The following is a 19,128-nucleotide window of genomic DNA, read 5'->3' as shown; positions in this document are numbered from 1 at the left end:
AAAAGCCTCAGAAACTCAAAACTGACTGATTTAAAAACTAAAATGTCTCCCCCACAAAAACCCGTAAGACAAAATCAGGTCCTTCCTCCCCTCAAGGCAGCTGATTTTTCAAACTACAAAACAAACTGGCTATTAAAAAAGTGTCTATATGTTAAATATATTGCACATATGCATTCACTTGTGACATTGAAAATCCCCGAAGACTTTTCAGCACATGGGCTCGCGCACATATGCAGTAAAATAAACTAACAACTAAAAGCATCGTCTTACGTGACTTGTTGGGTCATTGCTCTGTTCATATAAATAAATACAGACACAGTCTGTCACAGTAGCTTTTTTCCAATTTAATAATGTGAAGTGTGTGACACTGTCAAACATGCTGCTAGCATCTGTTGTATAAAACTATGTACATGGGTGGACCATATTTCCACCCTTTCCAGTAACTCCTTTAAAAGGATCTGAAACGTTACTTGAGAGAAGATGACTGATCAAAGCCTAAGTCTTAACACAACTCTCACTTTAGGTGCTACACATGCGCACACACAAGAGCTAAAGAACTATAAGCATGGATGTAGATTTTTAAATAGCAAATTTATTTTCTTTTTGAGACAAAAGAGCCATTCTGCTCTGCAAAGTAACTGACAAAGTAAGATTTATTATGGTTTGATTTTCACATTGCATTTGCTTAAATCAGATGGGTTTTCTGAGGGATAAGCTCTGCAAACTGAAATTCAGATTAGATTTTCTCTTCTTGTAGACCACCATTTTATAATTAAATCTGCAAATCTTGGGGTTTTACTACCTCTTCTGATAATAGTAGTTCTCCCTGCTATAGTACAGAAATAATACTGCACATATACAAACTTATATTTGTGTAGACACACAGACACACTTTCAGAAATACAAGCAATTGTTGGAAGTGAAAGGTGTCATTTTAGTTTATACTCCCCAGCGAAAACTTCAGTTATGCAGCATCCTGCCCACGAGCCTAATGGCAATTTTTCCATGGCCTTCAGGTCAGGACAGAGTAGAACATATGCATGCAGCAAACAGATCTTAAGCACAGCAGGTGAAAGGAGGAAACTGTCAACCCTATTGCAAGATTGGTTGTAAAGCTCCTTAAAAATACTTATTTAAATTAATTTTATGCTAACAAAAAATGACTGTTTTAAAGTAGCAAGTTTACATTATTTGTATTTTTTAACCAGCATGTTCTTTTATCAGTTTATTTTAATATGAATGTTACTTCCTAATATTTACAGAAAAGGAAAAATAGTTCTAAAACAATAGGATATTTATTTTGTATACAAATATTTACAGAAACATACTTAAAAAATTAAGTATTTGAAATTTGTCTTCACTTCAACAAAGCTTAAAGCTTTTATGTTATAAAAACATGCTGCCTTTACTATGCTCAAATTTAGTATTCAGATCTCTAGATTTTCTTATTAGGGCTTTCTTTTGTGCTTCATCAAATCGATTGACTTTGAGATCTTGGTCTCGGTCAAATGGCCTTCTTTCTTGAGGTTTGTTCTTTTCTTCAGATGCTTTGCTTTTTAGCTTTTTATGATGTATGTCCATGAGAGATTCTGACCTCCTTGACTCCTGGAAAATGGGAAAAACAAGGAGGGAAAAAAAAATTATAAAATGTCAACAAAATACAGAAAACACAAATATTCAAATAGGCCAAGAATTAGGAAGGCTAAGAATTCCAGAAAGCTTAGTAACTGGAAAACAAATGGTAAATTTAATTTTGCATATACAGTGCAGAATAGTTCTGAAAAACACAGGTATTCTTGTCTGTGCAGAGCAAGACACTGGTAATTCAATTCCACTGATGTTAAAGATACCATATTATTTCGAAATCTTCACACACAGTAGCAATAAAAATGCTATGAAAGAAATATGAAGATACTCTGCCATGATTAGCAGAAACATAAGCTAAGACAACATGTCAGGAGAAAGATCTCAAACAGGCCCACGAGGCCCAGTTTCTTATACTCTTTCCCTAAGCAGCTGACTTCACACAGGCACAGGATTATGTGGCCCCTCCTTTACTCAGATGAAGTGTATTTCTGTATCTCTGCATAGTAAATTGCTCCAACTCTCAAACCACTGCAAACCAGCCAAAAGGCCAGTCCAAACCAATTCTCTCATCAGAAAGAAAAGATAAGCAGCTCTATCTTCTCTTATCTAGGAACACAGGACCTTTATTCTGAAAGATGCATTTCCCATCACTTCCTCTTCAACCACTTATTTCACCAGATATAGTAATAATAATCCATATATGACATAAAAAAATGATTCCCATGGAAAACAGAAAATGGATAACACCTTTTCCTGGTGTAACTGCATTGATGCAGACAGAATTGCAGCAGAGAATAAATTTGTCACTAGCATTGCAGGAATTAACAGTAAGAAACCATTTTAAGAACTAAAGCTCTTTTCTATGAAAATGTCCTCAATAAAAGTTAACAGAGAAAGGAAAAGAAAAGAAGAGACACAAAAAATTTAATACAAAAGAAAAAACAGAAAAAAGCCAAGAAAAAACAAGCCAAGAAACTGTTCCTAAACAAAATGCCTTCTGCAATTTTGGGATAGAAGTCTGTTAACCTTAAAAACAATAAAAAGGCATATATGTTTGTGTGTATATATATATGTGTGTGTGTGTATATGTGTTTTATTCTGGCAACAGAAGAGAATAAATATATTCTACTACATCTATACAAACAGAAAATACAGACGAAATTCAAGGCAGCATACTGATAGCTCTGGATTTGCAAATCCTGTAAATCAAGAGAGACATATGATTTAACAAAATACAAATAAATTATTAAAAGTGCTAGATAAACTCCAATCTTGTAATATAAGCCAAGGCTGCGATTTTCCAAGTTAATTATACTCTCAGGAGACCTAACTGTCTTCTGCAAGACTTCAAATCATAAATCAGAGAAGAACAGGAAGGAGTAGCTGTAAGGCAGACAACAGACCACACACACTGGAGGATGGCATGGACAGACAGAAAGGCAAGAGGGAATTTGATGTGGAGTTCAAATATTTTTGAGATCAACATCTCTCTGTAAAAATTAATTGTCTCTGCGGAGATTGAAAAAAACTTCATGTAATAATGCTGTTATAATGAGGCAGTTAGTTACAGAATTGCTCTGCTTAGTCCATTAAGCTTCTTTTTGGCTAATCTATATTTCACTCTAAAAATTAAACCTTTAGTACTGTTTTCTTCTTCTTGGGATGTTGGTAATTCAGTGAAGCAAGCTAATGTTTGAACTGAGTTTGTCTATTTGCAGCAACAACGTCCTGATGTGGGGATGATTTAAGCAAAACGGCAACTGAAACTGCTATAGGAGAATGCAAAAACCTATCCATACAAAAAAAAAAATTTGAACACCTTGCTTTCAGCAGCGGCTTAAGGACCCAACCCCGGTCTTGTTGAAGTCAATAGGAAATGTTCTAATAACTAAACAGCAGTAGGTTTGGGCCCTAAAAGGGAAGAATGTAGTGGTATCACCATGGAAACCAGCAGTGCTAGAAATGAGAATCAGAAAGAAAAGAGTGAAGAGCAAAGAATTAAAGGAAATTCATGAAGAGGATGCATTCTGCTATTATACTTACATTGTATGAAGTCACCTGTTCAACAAGTCTCTTGTCTCTCCCAGACAATACAATTTCTTCATTATCCTTACTGGCTGATTTTTTTGCCTCTTCTCTTTCCTGATGAGTGGAAGCAAATTACATGTTATAGTAATCAGAACGTCTGAAGTAAATAGCAAGGAAATCTATAGTTACTTTAATTAAATATGAAGGGTAGAGGCCACCAGATATTTTTTGCTCTGCTTGATAAGACAAGGGACTGGACACATCGTAATTGGAAATTCAGTGAGCTGATACAGAGTAACTGGCTATTGCAAAAGAGGAAGAGAAGAAAAAGAGAGAAAAAAAATAAAAGAATAGCAATGTTAGTTAAAATGGTTATTTCCTCTCCTTTAGTCTGAATTCATGAGTTTTAGTAATCTAAAGAGAAACCTGAAAAAAGCTTTTTCACTGAAAAGCTCAGTGGATCTTTAGTTTGTTTTCACAGAACACTAACAACATATATACTGCCTGCATGTATACATGAATGAATAAATGCTCACTTTGGCTTTTCTCTCTCTGTCAGCCGGAGTATCTGTCCAAACGGATCTATCGCCTGATTTTTCATCAGCTCTTCTCTTGAATGTCCTTGGGCCAAACCCAAAGCTTTTCAGTTCAGGTGGAAGCTCTGTCATCCATGATTCCCTGGTAACTTGCCTGGGTTCATCCTTTACAAAAGAAAGAAAGTGAAAAAATAGAAAAAAACAAATAAGCCATACTTGCCACCTGAATCTATTAACTTCTGGCAGAAATTACGGATTTTTCTTTGTCTTAACAACAATTACAACCACTTAGAAAAACTGCAGTAAAACTGCAGCTGGGTTCACATAAAAAAAACTTTTGGGTAAGGAAAAACACAAATACATCCACCAAAATATTTTGCAAAAGAAAAATATCCAACTTACACTGTCTGCTGAAGTAAGTTTTTCTTTCATTCTCTGAGCTCTGCGTTCAAATTCTTTAGTTACATCAGACTCCACTGGTCCTTTCGCAGGCATTGGGCCTATAAGGTTGTCTTCTTCTTCACTACTATCTGTTACCTTCCAAAAATAAAATATTTCTCTCAACCATAGTGTTAAGACACTCAAGAAATACTGAAAGCATTCTAATTCTATGAAGCTAGTCTAGAAGAGCATATAAATCTTATGCAACGCATGTGCTAATCACACAACAAAAGCATACATTACAACTGTATGAATTAGACCTGTTCTAGCAATTTAACATGGATATTCAGTCCCTGCATTTCCAAAAGCATCATCTCTTGTCCCCAAGGCAGGAATGCTAGTAAACACAGAAGCAGTACACAACGGAGTATTGCTATTTTATGCCACTCTGCATGTGTTGCTGTAGCTTCAGTGGCAGTAGGTAGGTCAGAAACACACAGACATACAACTTTGATAATGTGGGCTTCACCATCACTAGTAATGTTTGGATGTACCTCCATAATAAGGCTCGTGATTTCACACAGCAAGAGGAACTCCTGTCCACAGAGCTCAGATTCTGTATGGACACTAGGAAGGCTAATAAGCAAGCCGGGGTACAGGTGGCACATATGGAACGACATCCCTGGGTGTAGTAGCTGCTAGTCTAATCTCCTGGTTTTGTCATTCACTTCTTCAATGCCTTTTGACATTGCTTTCTAAACAGTTACATTATTTGGAGAACTTTTGAAAAAGTTAGGTTTGAAAGGGACTAAACATTAAGAAAACTCTTTCTGGACACAGGGTATTGTGCAGAAGGCTCACAGGTTCCTCTGGATTAAGAGTAAAGGTGTAGAGTGTGGTAGAAATGGACAGAATGAAGAAAAGGAGACACTGAGCAGTGCCTTGGAAGCAAGAGAGCCTGACCTCTACAAAAAAGAAAAGAGCCTACAGCCTGAATGTGGGAGGTAAAGCAATGGGAGCAGGATCATAGCGAGGTTGTAGAATCAGGAAGTACAGAGCATTGCTTGAGAATATGATGTGGTGGCAAAAGTGTTTCAAGCAAAGGGCAGGGGAAAAGGGGGATTTGTTCCTGTTATGCTGAACTTCAGCTGTCAGATGGACATCCTAACACCAGATATGACATTACCAGAGAGGAGAACAAGAGTGCTGTGCAGTGCAAAAACAAAACTATGAACTTTCTGTGTAAAATAAGGCACCTGAGGCGAAGGTGATCCTACAGTAGAGAATTAGAGAACAAAGTACAGATTCCACCTAATGCAAGCATGAACATGGAGGACGAGGGAAAGGAGAGAGCAGTAAAGGTTCCTTGCAACACTGAGTTCAATCCTTAATACTTAAGGTTGCTCATGGCTGGCTTCCCACCACTGTAGAGGGATTTGGGCTAAGGAAGTCAGAAGACAGTAGGTGTGATATTAGTCACTTCATTCTTTTGTATGCTGTCTGCTACAGAAACTGGTACGCCTTAATGACTGCTGCAAGTTAGCCAAGCAAGTTGACGCGATCTGCTTTTAGGTGTTGGCAGAGGTAAGAACAGTGGAGAAGCAAACTTGGAGGTAAAAAGAGACACAGCTGGGTATGGCTGTGGACCACGAGGTATAAGAAGAGGCTTAACAAATTTAATGGCTGTATCCCATCTGAAAGGCTGAGGTGCATAAGAAATAACTGGCCATTTATAAACACTAATAATGAAAGTGGATAGTAAGAATTCTTCTTGTCTTTTTGCTCAGAAACATTTACAGATTCAAACTTTCACATTAAACTACCATTGCTTTAACTTTTAGAGAATGGGGTGACCCCCTTCTCTCCCTGCCAGTCTTTTTTTTTTTTTTTTAATGAACAGGTGGCAAACAGGAAGAATTAACTTGAAAAACCAGCCTAATAAAACAATTCCCTCCCTCCACATACAAACAAATAAAAAATGCAAAGAAATAATGCTTTCACAATAAATTGTAAAGCAGTTGAAGATGAAAGACAAAAAAATTCCATGCTGGGTTTTAACTGAAGAAGTATGTCTCATTGCCTTTCTCATTAGTGTTAAGTTCAATTCACTCCATTACCACCTGCCTCAAACAAGATGCAATTTAACAAACACCAAAAAATAATGTCCCCCTGTTTGAAGGAGAAATCAAAATAAAGTGAAGAGTCAACATGGAATAAGCTGCCTCTAAAGATGTACTGAAACACAAAATAACTAAATAATACTAAAACAAAGTAAGTAAACCCCAACAAATTATTATATCAGATTCAAAAGTAAAAAAGACAGGCGATTATCAGGAAAAGAAAAAATAAAATAAAATAAGTTTCATGTAACAAAGTTGATGTCAGAGATGAAGATCTGTATAGGAAAAAGATTTTTTTTTTGTTTGTAAAATATATAAACAGCCCGCTTTTGACATTTCTGCCTCAAGACATTTGTCATTATGATAAATTGCTTGATCGTTATTTGGAGTTAAACATGACGAGCATCTTAAAAATGTCAGACAATCATTCTTGATGATAGATCATGACAACGCTTGCTGTAGGAGGTGGGAGAATGATATACATCACAAGTACTAATCAGAAAAGTAAAATTCCAGAGCAGCCTTTGTCTCATTCCTTCTTAGCATATCCTATAGTACCTGGGAGTTAAACTAAAAAAAGTAAATATTTTAGAAATAAACAGAATAATTATGGAAACAAATGATAATTTTTACAAGAAATTAATATTTAGTTTATCATATCCTGAGAGTGATTCAGCTGCCTAATGTTGGTAACTAGTGTCATTTTGGATGTCCAGGGTATCTTGCCTGGCTTAGACATGCTGCTGCTCTGGAGGGATGCAAGTTTGTCTCAGATGCTTTACCCTATCTGCCAGCCTTTTGCAGATGACTCGTATCCCTCAGAATGCTACTAGATGCTCATGTTAGGGAGCTGAATCCTCCCCATACTTCCAGCAGTATTTTAGTCACACGTCTTACTCCTGAATGTTCTTTAGTAGTACAAACATTATTTTGTAGCTAGGAATTAGATTACAGGACTTCTACCTAGTATTTACATAACCTGATCAGAACAGTCAGACAACACAAACTGACAGGTGTGTCAGTGCCACTGTTCCCAATCCTGATGACCCTTACGCCAAGGTACAGGCCTCATCTTGCTTGAGAAGATCAATTAGTGACACTGTAGCATCATTCTTGAATGGATTCTTTTGAATAAATGTATTTAACACCTGCACTAACAAACATGCTAAGAAGGTGAAGTTTTGTTATATACTCAATCCTCTCCCCCATCAGTAAAGGGGTAAAAGCTTCAATTATAGCTAAATATTCATTCTAACAGGTTGCACTACTGCTTTAAACCTTTAAAATTTTGAACTTTGCCAAGACATTCACTTGGGAAGAACATGTCATACCAAAAGAAAGAATGGAAAAACATCAGGGAGAAGTACTCTGCAATTTGAGATGCCTAGCTCTCTTGTGTGTGGCCTGCAACATCCATTTAACAGCAAAATCACAACAAACCAGACCAGCCTTTTTCTTTTTTTAAACTTATTTATGCTTCAGTATTTGACTCAAGCAAAAATAAGCCAGACACTTTCTGGTCTAAAATTAGACTGCCATGCTAAAAAGTATATCTAGTAGACTTTTTCAGGCTCCTACTTGTTTAAGCATTTCAGATAGCTTGTTCTAAAACAAGAGATGTCTGTTTCTACAAACCTGGGTAGAGAATTCTGACGAAACAGAAGGTCCTATGGAATATTTGTTATTCCCAGTGTCCTCTGAAGATTTCCTAAAGCCAGGTGGTAATGCAGGACCTATAATGGGCCTCAAGGGGAAAAAAAGTTTTCAAGTGAAAAAAGGAAGTAAAACAATCAACATGGACAGTACATCAAATGACAGCCTTCTCTTGCTTGGTGCACGAACAATTTTTAAACAGATTAACATAACATTTGATGAGAAGTATGATGCCCTTCCCTCCCTGTGCCAAGTGTGCCCCCTCTGCGCACATCATAAAAATCACTGAATTCATAGGAATAGTCTATCCCATTTTCAAGAAGGATCTCTGTAGATAGCTGGGAAGCAAGAAAACTGGGAAAGTTGGAGCATATGATCAAGAAAACCCACTTATTTTTTCCTGAGCTTCATCAGATTCAAGAGCGATGAAAAGTGGAAGGTCAAATACACCTTACTCTTTTGTCTAACAACAAAGTTGATTTTGCTATTCTTGCCCTGCACCACAGTTTCACAGCCCTTCAGTAAAGAAAATCAGTGAACTGCTCTGATTTAAAATGTTTGTTTTTCCTTGGGGTAGGGAAGACGGGAGAGGAAACAGAGACAGGTTTTGAAATCCCAGATAACTTCATTGATTTGGTTTACATAGCAACTCTGCAAGGAATATGACAAGTCAATTGACTCTAGGGACACAGAAAGGCAAGGATCTCTTTTCAGTGGAAAAGACAGTTTAAAGTACATACTGAACTGCACTTACAGTACTGAAAAGACTCTTGTATACACGATCTTCTTTTAATAGTCCACCACGCTCTTCAAAGGCTAATAAAAACTAATAAAAACCTGAAAAATCATCACCTGAAGAATATCTAAGTGACAGCATCCTTAGAGTGTATCAGACAGAGGCTTTGTTTATTAAGATCTCCAGTCTCTGAGCTTTTGGGCAATCAAACGTAACACAACATTAATTTAATTATTCTAATTACGTTCTTCTATTAAATCCAGTATAATCTAATCAGCACAGCCCTGCAGTAGTGATGTCTTTGTCATGATTTGAAGGGAGAAAAGAAAAAAGAAAGATACTGGTAGAGAGCATTTAGTTAACCACAGAGAGGCACAAGCAATACATGTGAGATCAGGCTAGAAGATGGGCACTGGTGAGGTTTGAAACCCAGGCAAGAAGTCTGGGATAAATCTGAAACTCCACCTCCACCTAGCTGCTGGCAGAGAGAAACAGCCTTTACTTTCCTCCCTTCCTTTCCAACTACTTTCTTGTTAAAACCACGTTTTAGGTTCCCAATATAATTTAAAGAGTTTGAATGTACACCCATAGAGATACAGCAAAATGAATCCTTTATTTTAGTAGGCACCTTTAGTAGGCACCTTTATTTTGTGGGCAAAGAGATTTAAACCAAACTATAAATAAAGCTTTCTCATGAGACACAACAGAATATCTACATAGTGGGCTCTATCTGTGCAACTTGTGAAAAAGAGCAGATATCAAATACCCTGTCTTGCTTCTGTCACAGCTCAAAGCCTCTTCCAAGGAACAGAAAAATGGTTCCTGTACTCATCCTTCCCACACTCTTCATTTCTACGCTTTTCTTCCACATGAATAACCCTGTTGCTCAGGTCTTTCCTCAGTAGCACACAGCTGACATGATTCTTGACAGTTTCCTGCATGTCCAAAGGCTCTCTGACCAGATGAAGTGAATCTAAATGAAACCCTGTTAAATGCATTTTGCTGCTGTTGGCAAGCTTCAGCACCTACGTACACATACACTTAGAGATAAAACCTTTTCAGGACTTAAGCTTTCATTTAATACATATTGGATTTCATATATGGCAAAGAAAGCTTTCTTGTTGTTGGACTTTTAAGTCCTCACTAATGCAGGATGTGCATATCAGCATTCTCCTGATGTTTAACTTCCGAATTTTAAGGTAATGTTTGTTCTTCACTTTGATATGTAAATATTTCTGGAAAACTTATGAATACTCCACTTTTGCCTAACTTTGGCAAAAAGCAATATTATTTCCAAAGTTGAAGGAAATCTGTTCACATAGACATTTTATGCTGGAATGATTTAAGCAATTCTTAAAAAGCTGCAAATTGCCACGTGAGCTGCTCTTAATTATGGATTTGCCACGTGAGCTGCTCTTAATTATGCATATTTGCTTTGACAAGCCTGGAAAAGATATAACTGAGAAGAAAAGCTTTTCTAGAAGAACAAGTATGTCACATAGAGCTCACAAACATTATGTCCATACATTGAAACAAACAGCCTTACATTTATTTCAATTATTCATGGCTAGATTGTCAGCTGGCAATCTGCTTAATGCTATGGGCAATGCAGCGCGGAGACAGCTAACAGCATTGTGTCTATGCCCTGCACAGCTTATGCTCCTCAGCGTGTCAGTGTAACTAGACCGCCAGGTGTACGGGGGTGGAAGATAGACAGGGCTCTTCCCACACATTGCACCTTTCCCACCTATTCAGGGATATGGGCTGTGTGCAAAACAGCTCTGCACAATCCGCTTTTTCAGTGCGTGCCAGGCACAGTTGTATGATGAGCAAAGACAACAGAACTATCAGGAACCCTTTACTGTTTGAATCCCTCATAGCTGCACACAACACCAGACAGACTCTTGCCCTCTGAATTTAAGAGCAAGTTATCCACCATTTTGGAAATAAACTGCTATGTAGAAATAAAAGTTGGATGAACATCCAAAAGACTAAGATTACATGATGGGAGAGCACTTGTATTACTGCTCATCTCTCTAACCTTCAGACTGCACGTTACCTTTTCTCTTCCTCTTTCCCTTTGCACACTTTGACTTCACAATTTACCACAGCAGTATTTGTGTCAAAATCAAGAAGGCAAGAAGGCTCCCTTGCCTAATACCAAAAGCTACAGGCATTTATTTATGCTGCTTTATTAGAGATTATATTATTTTTTAGTGATTTCTCACATTTGGGGGAAATACTGAGCACAGCTTAAAAACAAATTGGCTCACCTTCCTAGAACTGCTGACTCATATGTGACAGGTAGATAATGATTTATTTTATCTGTCAGCTCCCTGTTGCTCTGAGGAACAGAACAGTGATCAAGAGACTCAACTACCTTTCATCAATGAGCCTTCCCTTGGAAGCAGTGATTTCAGTAGGGATTATCATTTCAATTTACATAAGGAAGTGCAAAGACTGATGCAAAGACTAGGAGGCTGAGCGACATGGTTAAATTATGAATGCAATTCATAATCAGTTTTCTTCTATAGGTATTTTACAATTGCATGCAATCAAACAGAAAGCTTTCTGATATGGGCTATAAATAACACTTACTTGTTTAGACATGACAACTTGCTTTCTAAAAACCTATAGGATTCAGATCAGCTTTCTACCTGCAGACATGCAAACAGTAATCCTCAGTGCATTAGCAAAGCAACAGCTCGAACACTCTGCACTGTATTATGTCACACAAAAGCTAAATGCCCTACTCCCTCCCTGGACAGAATGAACTACACAGATACAGGTCCTTGTACCTATAGTTTGTTTTTCCTGCGCTTTTTTTGAGATATCATAAGAGACAGAAGAAGCTTGACATTCAAAACATAAATTGGACAATTTACACTATTTTTTCTTTTCCTCCCCTACCTTCCAAACAGCACTAGGAGGAATCTGCATTCTGTTTCAAGGGAATGCTGTTCTTGTTCTCAAAATGAGCAGGAAGGAATTCTAATCACCTAAATCTCAAGTGCACAACTGAATTGTTCTGTAATAGTGCCACAAAATATTTTATCTAAAATAATTGCGTTTTAAGGAAACAATCCTGAGCATTACTCCATTTTAATTACCTCTCTGGAGAATCATCCTGTTTTTTAAAACCAGGAGGAAGAGCAGGTCCAAAAAATCCATCATCATCATCTTCCTGAATTCTTTTTGGCTTTCTGAAAATACAAAGATTTATCTTAATAACTATCTTGACATACAAGGCAATTATCTACATTTTAAAAAGGAAAAAAAAACATAAAAAATGATTTCAGACAGTCTTATGTACTAAATATCTAGCTGTTTCCAAGGAAACAATGCAAGAGGATCCAAAATAATTTGGAGCAATTAAAAATTTGGTAGCATAAGCCTCACTCCAAAAACGCTCTGACATTTAAAAAATATTAAGAGTGCTTTTGCTGTAGAAAGAGGAGTAGTATAATGTTGAAATACCATTTTCTATTCACAAAGTAATTTTATATTCAGCACCCTTTCTAAATTTTTGTACACTGCTTGTATTTTGACTAGTAGTTTTCTGCATCCAGTTCTACTAAGACTGAAAAATTGGTGGATAAGAGAACAGGAAAAAAGTCATTAATATGTACTCCAACACCCATTAAGACAGCATAACGTGCTTCAAGATCCATATACAAGACTTAATACAAACACACACAAGTTCTTAACACAACAACTGTGAGTATCCATTAAATTAGGATATGTAAAGACTCCTGTTATTTGCTAAACAATTCGGTTCTTTCATCACAGTTGAATTATTGGAATATATAAACTCATGCCCATGAATAGTTCTCATTACCTTGGTGCAAAGTAGTACACCACACACAGGGCCAAATTCAAGTAACAAATATTTATATGCATTATAAGTGGTATCTGTCCTCAGTATACACAATCAAAACATTAAGGAATTTTTTACTCTAATTGGGGAACTAAACTGAAAGATGAACATACACAAATTGGATTGTCCTATGTAACCTAATTCCACCCTAGGGAGTCACACAAGTCAACCGAACATTCTTGGCCCAGAAGAACATGGGGAACACATCATCGTGTTTTACTCAGGTACACGGTTTGCCCTTTTATTTGTATGATACTGTCTCTTTCTCATATTTTATAGAGATATACTTCAATTCCAATTTCTGTGTAATTTTATGATGTAAATACATGAAACACCTAAGAACATACTAACTTGGGTGTTGGAACTCCTTCTGACTCCTCTTCGGAATCTCTATCTGCCTCCCTGGGCAGAGGAAGAGACTCTGCGTCATCATCACTCTCAGGTGGTTCTGAGCTACAGCTGCGTTTAAAGCCCGGAGGCAGCGCTGGTCCTGCAACTGAACACCAAGAGTTATTTGGGACATTTTATTAAACATTTCAAATGAGTATTATCCATCTTGGATTCCCAAAACACAAATCTACGTGGAATCCAATCATTAGTCTAGCATAGTCTAGCATTTAGAGAAGATATCTAAACAAACTCCTAGTTATTAAATGATTTTATTCAGCATCATAGTGCCATGAACAACCCCCGTATAGTACCATAGTACATTATTAGTACATTATCACATTAGTTATCTTCTGGTGCAGGAGTAGAAAGGCCTGCTTTGTCTAACAACTGATTTAAAAGGTATATAGTATAGGTTGGCATATTAAAAAGAAACAATTACATTAATCAAGCATTTAAAGCTTGTTACTGAAGAATCGCATCATTTTTACATACACAGAAGGGGAGGCCATAGATTAGTGCAATCTAATTGCCATCCTGCTTTAGAAATGGTTTAGCAATTAAGGTTATTCCCAGTTCAGCTAAGCGTGAATAGCAGGCACAGACTTAAATACTCTGCCGAATAAGGGATTATCTGGGCATTCAGACTTCAAAGAATCACTGCTTTCAGAAGACCTAGGTGGTGGATGAAGCTCTCCTCATACGCAATCAACCTTTCACTCTCTGGAGTAACGGGACATCCTAGCAAAGGAGAAATTCAGAGACTAACACTTCTAATCGGCGCGAGCTGGCTCTGGCATTGTCCTCATCAGCATGCGCACTTATGGTATGACTCCCTTGGATATAGTACCACGCATATTGAGGCCACAAGTAGTTTAGCCATATTCATGTGGCATTGAACCTAACAATAAACGCCCCCCAAACAAGAAATTTGATACAGATACCCTCTCTGGCTCAGCACAGAGCCAACTGGAGTAAGGAAAGACCTGCAACGGTCCCAAGCTAAGAAGCTTTTCCAGATCCAGGTTAGAGCATGCAGGGACAGCATAGTTTACACACAGCATGAATAACCTACCCATATAATAGATTTCATTCTACTGGTAATTTAGCTTTCTGCAACACAGATGGCACGCCTCCTTTTAAAATTTCAAACACTGATTCCAAGAGTGACAGGACAGGAAGATGTTTGGTGGGGAAACAGCATTGTTAACTTATGAATAGTCAAAGACTAAATGAAAAGATGAGGTGCAATAAAATTACATAAATGAACAGTAACAGGAAATTACATCTTCAGTTAAAGAACTACGACCTTTTTGATGGTGCAAAATAAACTAAATTTAGATTAAAGCTCCATTTTTAGCTGACAAAAACTAGAAAGAAATTGAGACCTCCAAATGAGCTTTATGAAGCTTTTATCTGTCTTTAACGTAAGACATAGAACAAGGGCAAATTACGCAGCATCACAGACAGGTCAGCCACTTATTTTGGTTCTGTTTTAATGAGAATGACTTTAATCAGGACATGCAAATCCATTTCAGCACCAAGGAGGGGAAAAAAATAAAACAATCCGCAACAGTAAGTTCAAGATGAGAGGGAACCAACAGATGAATGATAAATACAAGTGCAGGCTACTACTAGGAAGCCTCTTGTTTTGGTCTGAGAATCGCCATCACACACAAGGTGGTTTTTTATTTTTATTTATTTATTTATTTTTAAATCAACCACTTTCTCTCATGACTGGTACCCTGATATCCTGAAAGAGGAACTTCATTTGCTCTGAATGCAGAGAGGATAAGAGAAAAGTATTTGGAAAAAAAGCAGCAACCTGAAATGCAGTCTGATGAGTCTGACACTGCAGAGGATGAGAGAAATTGGGAGTGGCTATGTGAGCTGGGAAGAAGAAATAAAAGCAAAACTATTTAAGAAAGGAAACTGATCCCACAGACACTTTCTCTAGCATCAGTGCCAGTGTACATGTTTTCTGTCTCGTGATTCTTTACTACTGCCTCCATTATGCTGGTACAACTGTTTGTGTTGGCTGTGCAATAAATTGGATCAGGAAACTTATCAGGCATAAAAATAACACCGCAAAAAAACAGCATTCCCCTGAAAGAACTGTTTGTTCGTGGAATTACCGCCTAAGCAGGACATCCCCAAACAAAAGACAGACAGACAGGGAACAGTTCAGCAGGAACTGGCGTTCAGAGCCCGAGGACTGGGGAATGGTCATTTGGACATGGTGAAAGAAATGGAGGAGAAAGAGACTGAAAGCTAGCCACTCGAGAGAATGGGGCTTGAAAATGAATGTGGAAATGGGGACTGACCGAGTCTAGTAATCAGCATGGGCAAGGACAGAGATACAGATTTGCAAAAAGGAATAGAGGGGAAGGGATGGGAACTGCTAAGCATAGCTGGAGTGAACAAAGAAAGGGAACGGTAAGGTGGAAGACTGAGATTTAATGAGAAGTCTGTGAATGAAATTCCCTGGAAGCCACAGGAGAACATTAAGATACGGATCAAAGCGGGAACTGAGGATGGCTCAGAGTGCCAGGAAAATAAAAACAATGAGCTGAGGAAGAGGCATGAATGCAGCAATCACAGAGCAACAGGAAAGTGAAGAAATAACTAGAACTTAGAGCAAACTCACAGCAGGAGAGTGGAATAAGAAAATGTTAAGGGAAAACTCTGGGGATAGAGGTATAAAGGAAACAGAGCGAACAAGACATTGCAGGTCAGACTGAAGTGAATGTTTCACAGCTGCTAGAAGGGTCAGTCCTATTACCGTTGCTCTGACTTGTTTTTTCCATTGAACTGGCTCTGGTGCCTGCCCAGTTTAAAATTCACAAGCCAGTGGAGAACTATTTTCTTTTTTCGCTAGGTTAACTTCTGTTGTATTTAGTGAGTCCAAGCAACTTGCCATGCCACCAGACGGGCACCGGAAATCTCTCCAGGACAGATCACGAAGTCAGAAATAGGCCTTTTATCTTCAGCAGCGGTGAGCTGTTAGATCAACTCACACATATCATACGCATGCATTTCTACTTTAACAAATTTGGTCTCACCATTGTGAATGACAAAACTGCCCTCTGCCTTCCTGCCCTCCTCTCATTTTTTTGTAGCCACTTCCTAGCATTTCTCTTGTGCTGGTACAAGGAAGAGGACAGTATGGAGGCAGGGACGAATGGGCCAAAGGGAATATGACTCTCTTGTCGGCAGCATTGACTTAGGCCAGCTTCAAAGAATCATGAGATGAAGAATCAGGTGATGAGTGTGTCCCACACACAGGACAATGACAAACTGAGGAGGCTTTTGAGTCTATCCTACTAAGGTTTGCTCCTCTCCAGGTCCTGATAAAGATCTCAGGGGTTGAGTACCATTGATTTTCTGATGCCAGCAAAGGACGTTGATATCCCCTGGCAAGGTCTGTCTGAGCTCCCTCTAGTGCAGATCTCCAGGGAGGACAGCAACTGGTCCTTTCCCTTAGTTATTCCATTCTGTTCTTTAGAGGCTGAGATGCACAAGATGAACCAATCTAGATTCTAACTCTGCTCATGATTCACAGCTTGAACCACCACATGCAGACCACAACATGATGCCACAAGCTGAAACTACTAATTCTTCATTTTTTTAAATAAGAAAAAGGCAAGAAATTACATGGTAAAAATTACAACTGCTAAGGGAGCTGTATCTTACCCATATAAAGACAACAAAAATTTAAATTTAAGAACAGATCAACAGACACGTTTTCCTTCATTTCCTACATCTAACATGGTAATGTCACGTCAAAGATGGTCTAACATTTACAGTACTGGAAGAAAACTTTTTGATGCAATACTCAGAATGGCTGCTCAAAGTTCTATTTTGTTGTTTTTGGAAGATGAATACTAAGAAAGAAGCCTAAAACAGAAGTGGTTTTAGTGACAAATAGCAGCTCAAATATCGGTGAGACCATAAGAAAAAAAAAAAAGAAAGAAACAGAGATAAACTGTTTAGCTCTGGTTAAAAGAGTCAAAAGATCAAGTATCTCTTAGAATACAAGAGGCAATATTTATTGAACATGTTTTAGGCCAATTCCGTGTCAAGACTCACTACACAGCACACAGTGATGCTGTGCTTCTACATAACAAAGCATGTGACAGCCAAGTACTCACACCTCTTCTTCCCTCTACTCTCCCCCCTCTACACTGCAGCAATCTGCCTCTTGTGTTGAGCGGATACAACTATTTATGGAGATAGACTGTGACTGGGATCCAGGAACTGGTCAAACTTAATAGTTACAAAACTTTTTGCTGTTTTTAATTTTTTTTTTTAGGCAAATCAGTTTCTTTGCTCACTTCACAAAGAAATACTCAAGTAGCTGTGCCAGCACAACTACAACAGTGAGGTTCACAGGGACAAAACACAGACAAAATAGACTGAACGTCTTAGACCAGATATTGCCAAAACACCATGAAGCCATGTCCTAATGATAATTTTAAATTATTTTGTTAAATGGATTCAAATACAATTTGTACCAGATATCAGTATGTTAATTAAGAGAAGGTAAATAGGCGATCAGCACAAATATGTCACGAGTAGGAAAGACTGCATCAGCTCTAATAATCGTGTAGACAGACAGTCACGTTCAGCACACGTCCACGTTACAGACAAGCAGCAGGCACCTGGAACTTGGTGTTGCTATGGTCTCAGTTAAGGCAAGCAGCTTGGCTGTCTCCTCGTATTGCTCCCTCTACTGATGAGAAACCGAGAAGAGCAGACGAATACAGTAAACCTTCTCCCATCAGAGCTGCTGTGTTCTGAATGACGAAATGACCCCAAAACACAGCCAGAAACTGAACATGCACAATAGTGGTCAGAGCTCCAATTGAGGACAGACACTCCTCAGGCTCAAACGGCTACTATAGATATTATTGATACAGAAAATAAGAAAGCCAGTGAGAGAAGCTGAGCTTTGCAGCAGAATAGCCAACAACCTAGCTGGTCTCAGGTGGGATAGAAAATCACCTCCTATGTGACTGCTCTTAACATTAGAAAACTCAGCAAATTAGGCACCACAACCTCACTGCTTCTCATCACAAGTCACAGTCCTACATCCTGAAAATGGCTGGCTGAATTTTCATGAAATATTTTGGTTAGGCAAAGATGCTGCAGAAACTGCCAACACCACTTTTTTTTCTCTCCACTAACTTCACAACCTGAAGCTACCATGAAGCAACCATGAATTCTTTTCTTTAGAAGTCACTATAAAAACCACCCGTGCAGGTTAGCTTCCTCCGGGGGCCACACGGAGCTTTAAAAGCCTCCTGCAGACGTGCCACAACTGTCACGCCATCCTCTCCGACACGCGCGCGCCGCTCTCGAGCCCGGGGCCAAGTTTTGGGCGACACCACTCGCTTTTTGGCCACGGCAGCGCCGCCTCGGCTTGACCCCCCCCGTCGCGAAAGCCCCGCTGCCCGTGAGGCAGCGCCCCCGGGGGGGCGCCACGGGGCGGGCGGAGCCGTTGGCGGGGGCGGGGCAGGGGGGGGGAGAGCCGTTGGCGGGGGCGGGGTAGCCCGCGCTCGCGCCCTGGAGGCGGGGGGCGCCGTTGGCGGGGGGCGGGGCGCCCCGCGAGCCGCCGCGCGCTCGCGCCCTCACCCTGGCTGAAGTCCTCATCCGGGTCCGCCTCGGCGCGGCGCGGGAAGCCCGGCGGCAGCGCGGGGCCGATAAGCTCGCGCGCCATGGCCAGGCGGCGGCGGGCAGCGCGCATGCGCGCGCGGGAGGGGCGGGCGCCCCCGTTCTGAGCCGGTCCTTCCTCACCCCCGCCACTTCGCCGCCGCACTTCCG

The 19,128-nt window shown here is 39.2% G+C and overlaps 1 protein-coding gene across 1 annotated transcript; it reads right to left on the bottom strand.

Moving 5' to 3' along the window:
• Positions 1 to 572: 572 nt before the first annotated feature.
• Positions 573 to 19,126, bottom strand: GPALPP1 (GPALPP motifs containing 1). The gene is made up of 8 exons (XM_064504837.1): positions 18,940 to 19,126; positions 13,270 to 13,414; positions 12,152 to 12,244; positions 8,288 to 8,396; positions 4,554 to 4,688; positions 4,152 to 4,316; positions 3,631 to 3,729; positions 573 to 1,605 (listed from the first exon to the last, which is right to left on the bottom strand). The coding sequence occupies exons 1-8, from the start codon at positions 19,049 to 19,051 to the stop codon at positions 1,387 to 1,389; spliced, it is 1,077 nt and encodes a 358-aa protein (XP_064360907.1). The 5' UTR covers positions 19,052 to 19,126; the 3' UTR covers positions 573 to 1,386.
• Between the last annotated feature and the right edge of the window lie 2 nt (positions 19,127 to 19,128).

Source organism: Dromaius novaehollandiae, chromosome 1 (assembly GCF_036370855.1).
Source record: "Dromaius novaehollandiae isolate bDroNov1 chromosome 1, bDroNov1.hap1, whole genome shotgun sequence".
In the NCBI taxonomy this organism is placed as follows: domain Eukaryota; kingdom Metazoa; phylum Chordata; class Aves; order Casuariiformes; family Dromaiidae; genus Dromaius; species Dromaius novaehollandiae.
This window is presented reverse-complemented; position numbering and strand designations above follow the sequence as displayed.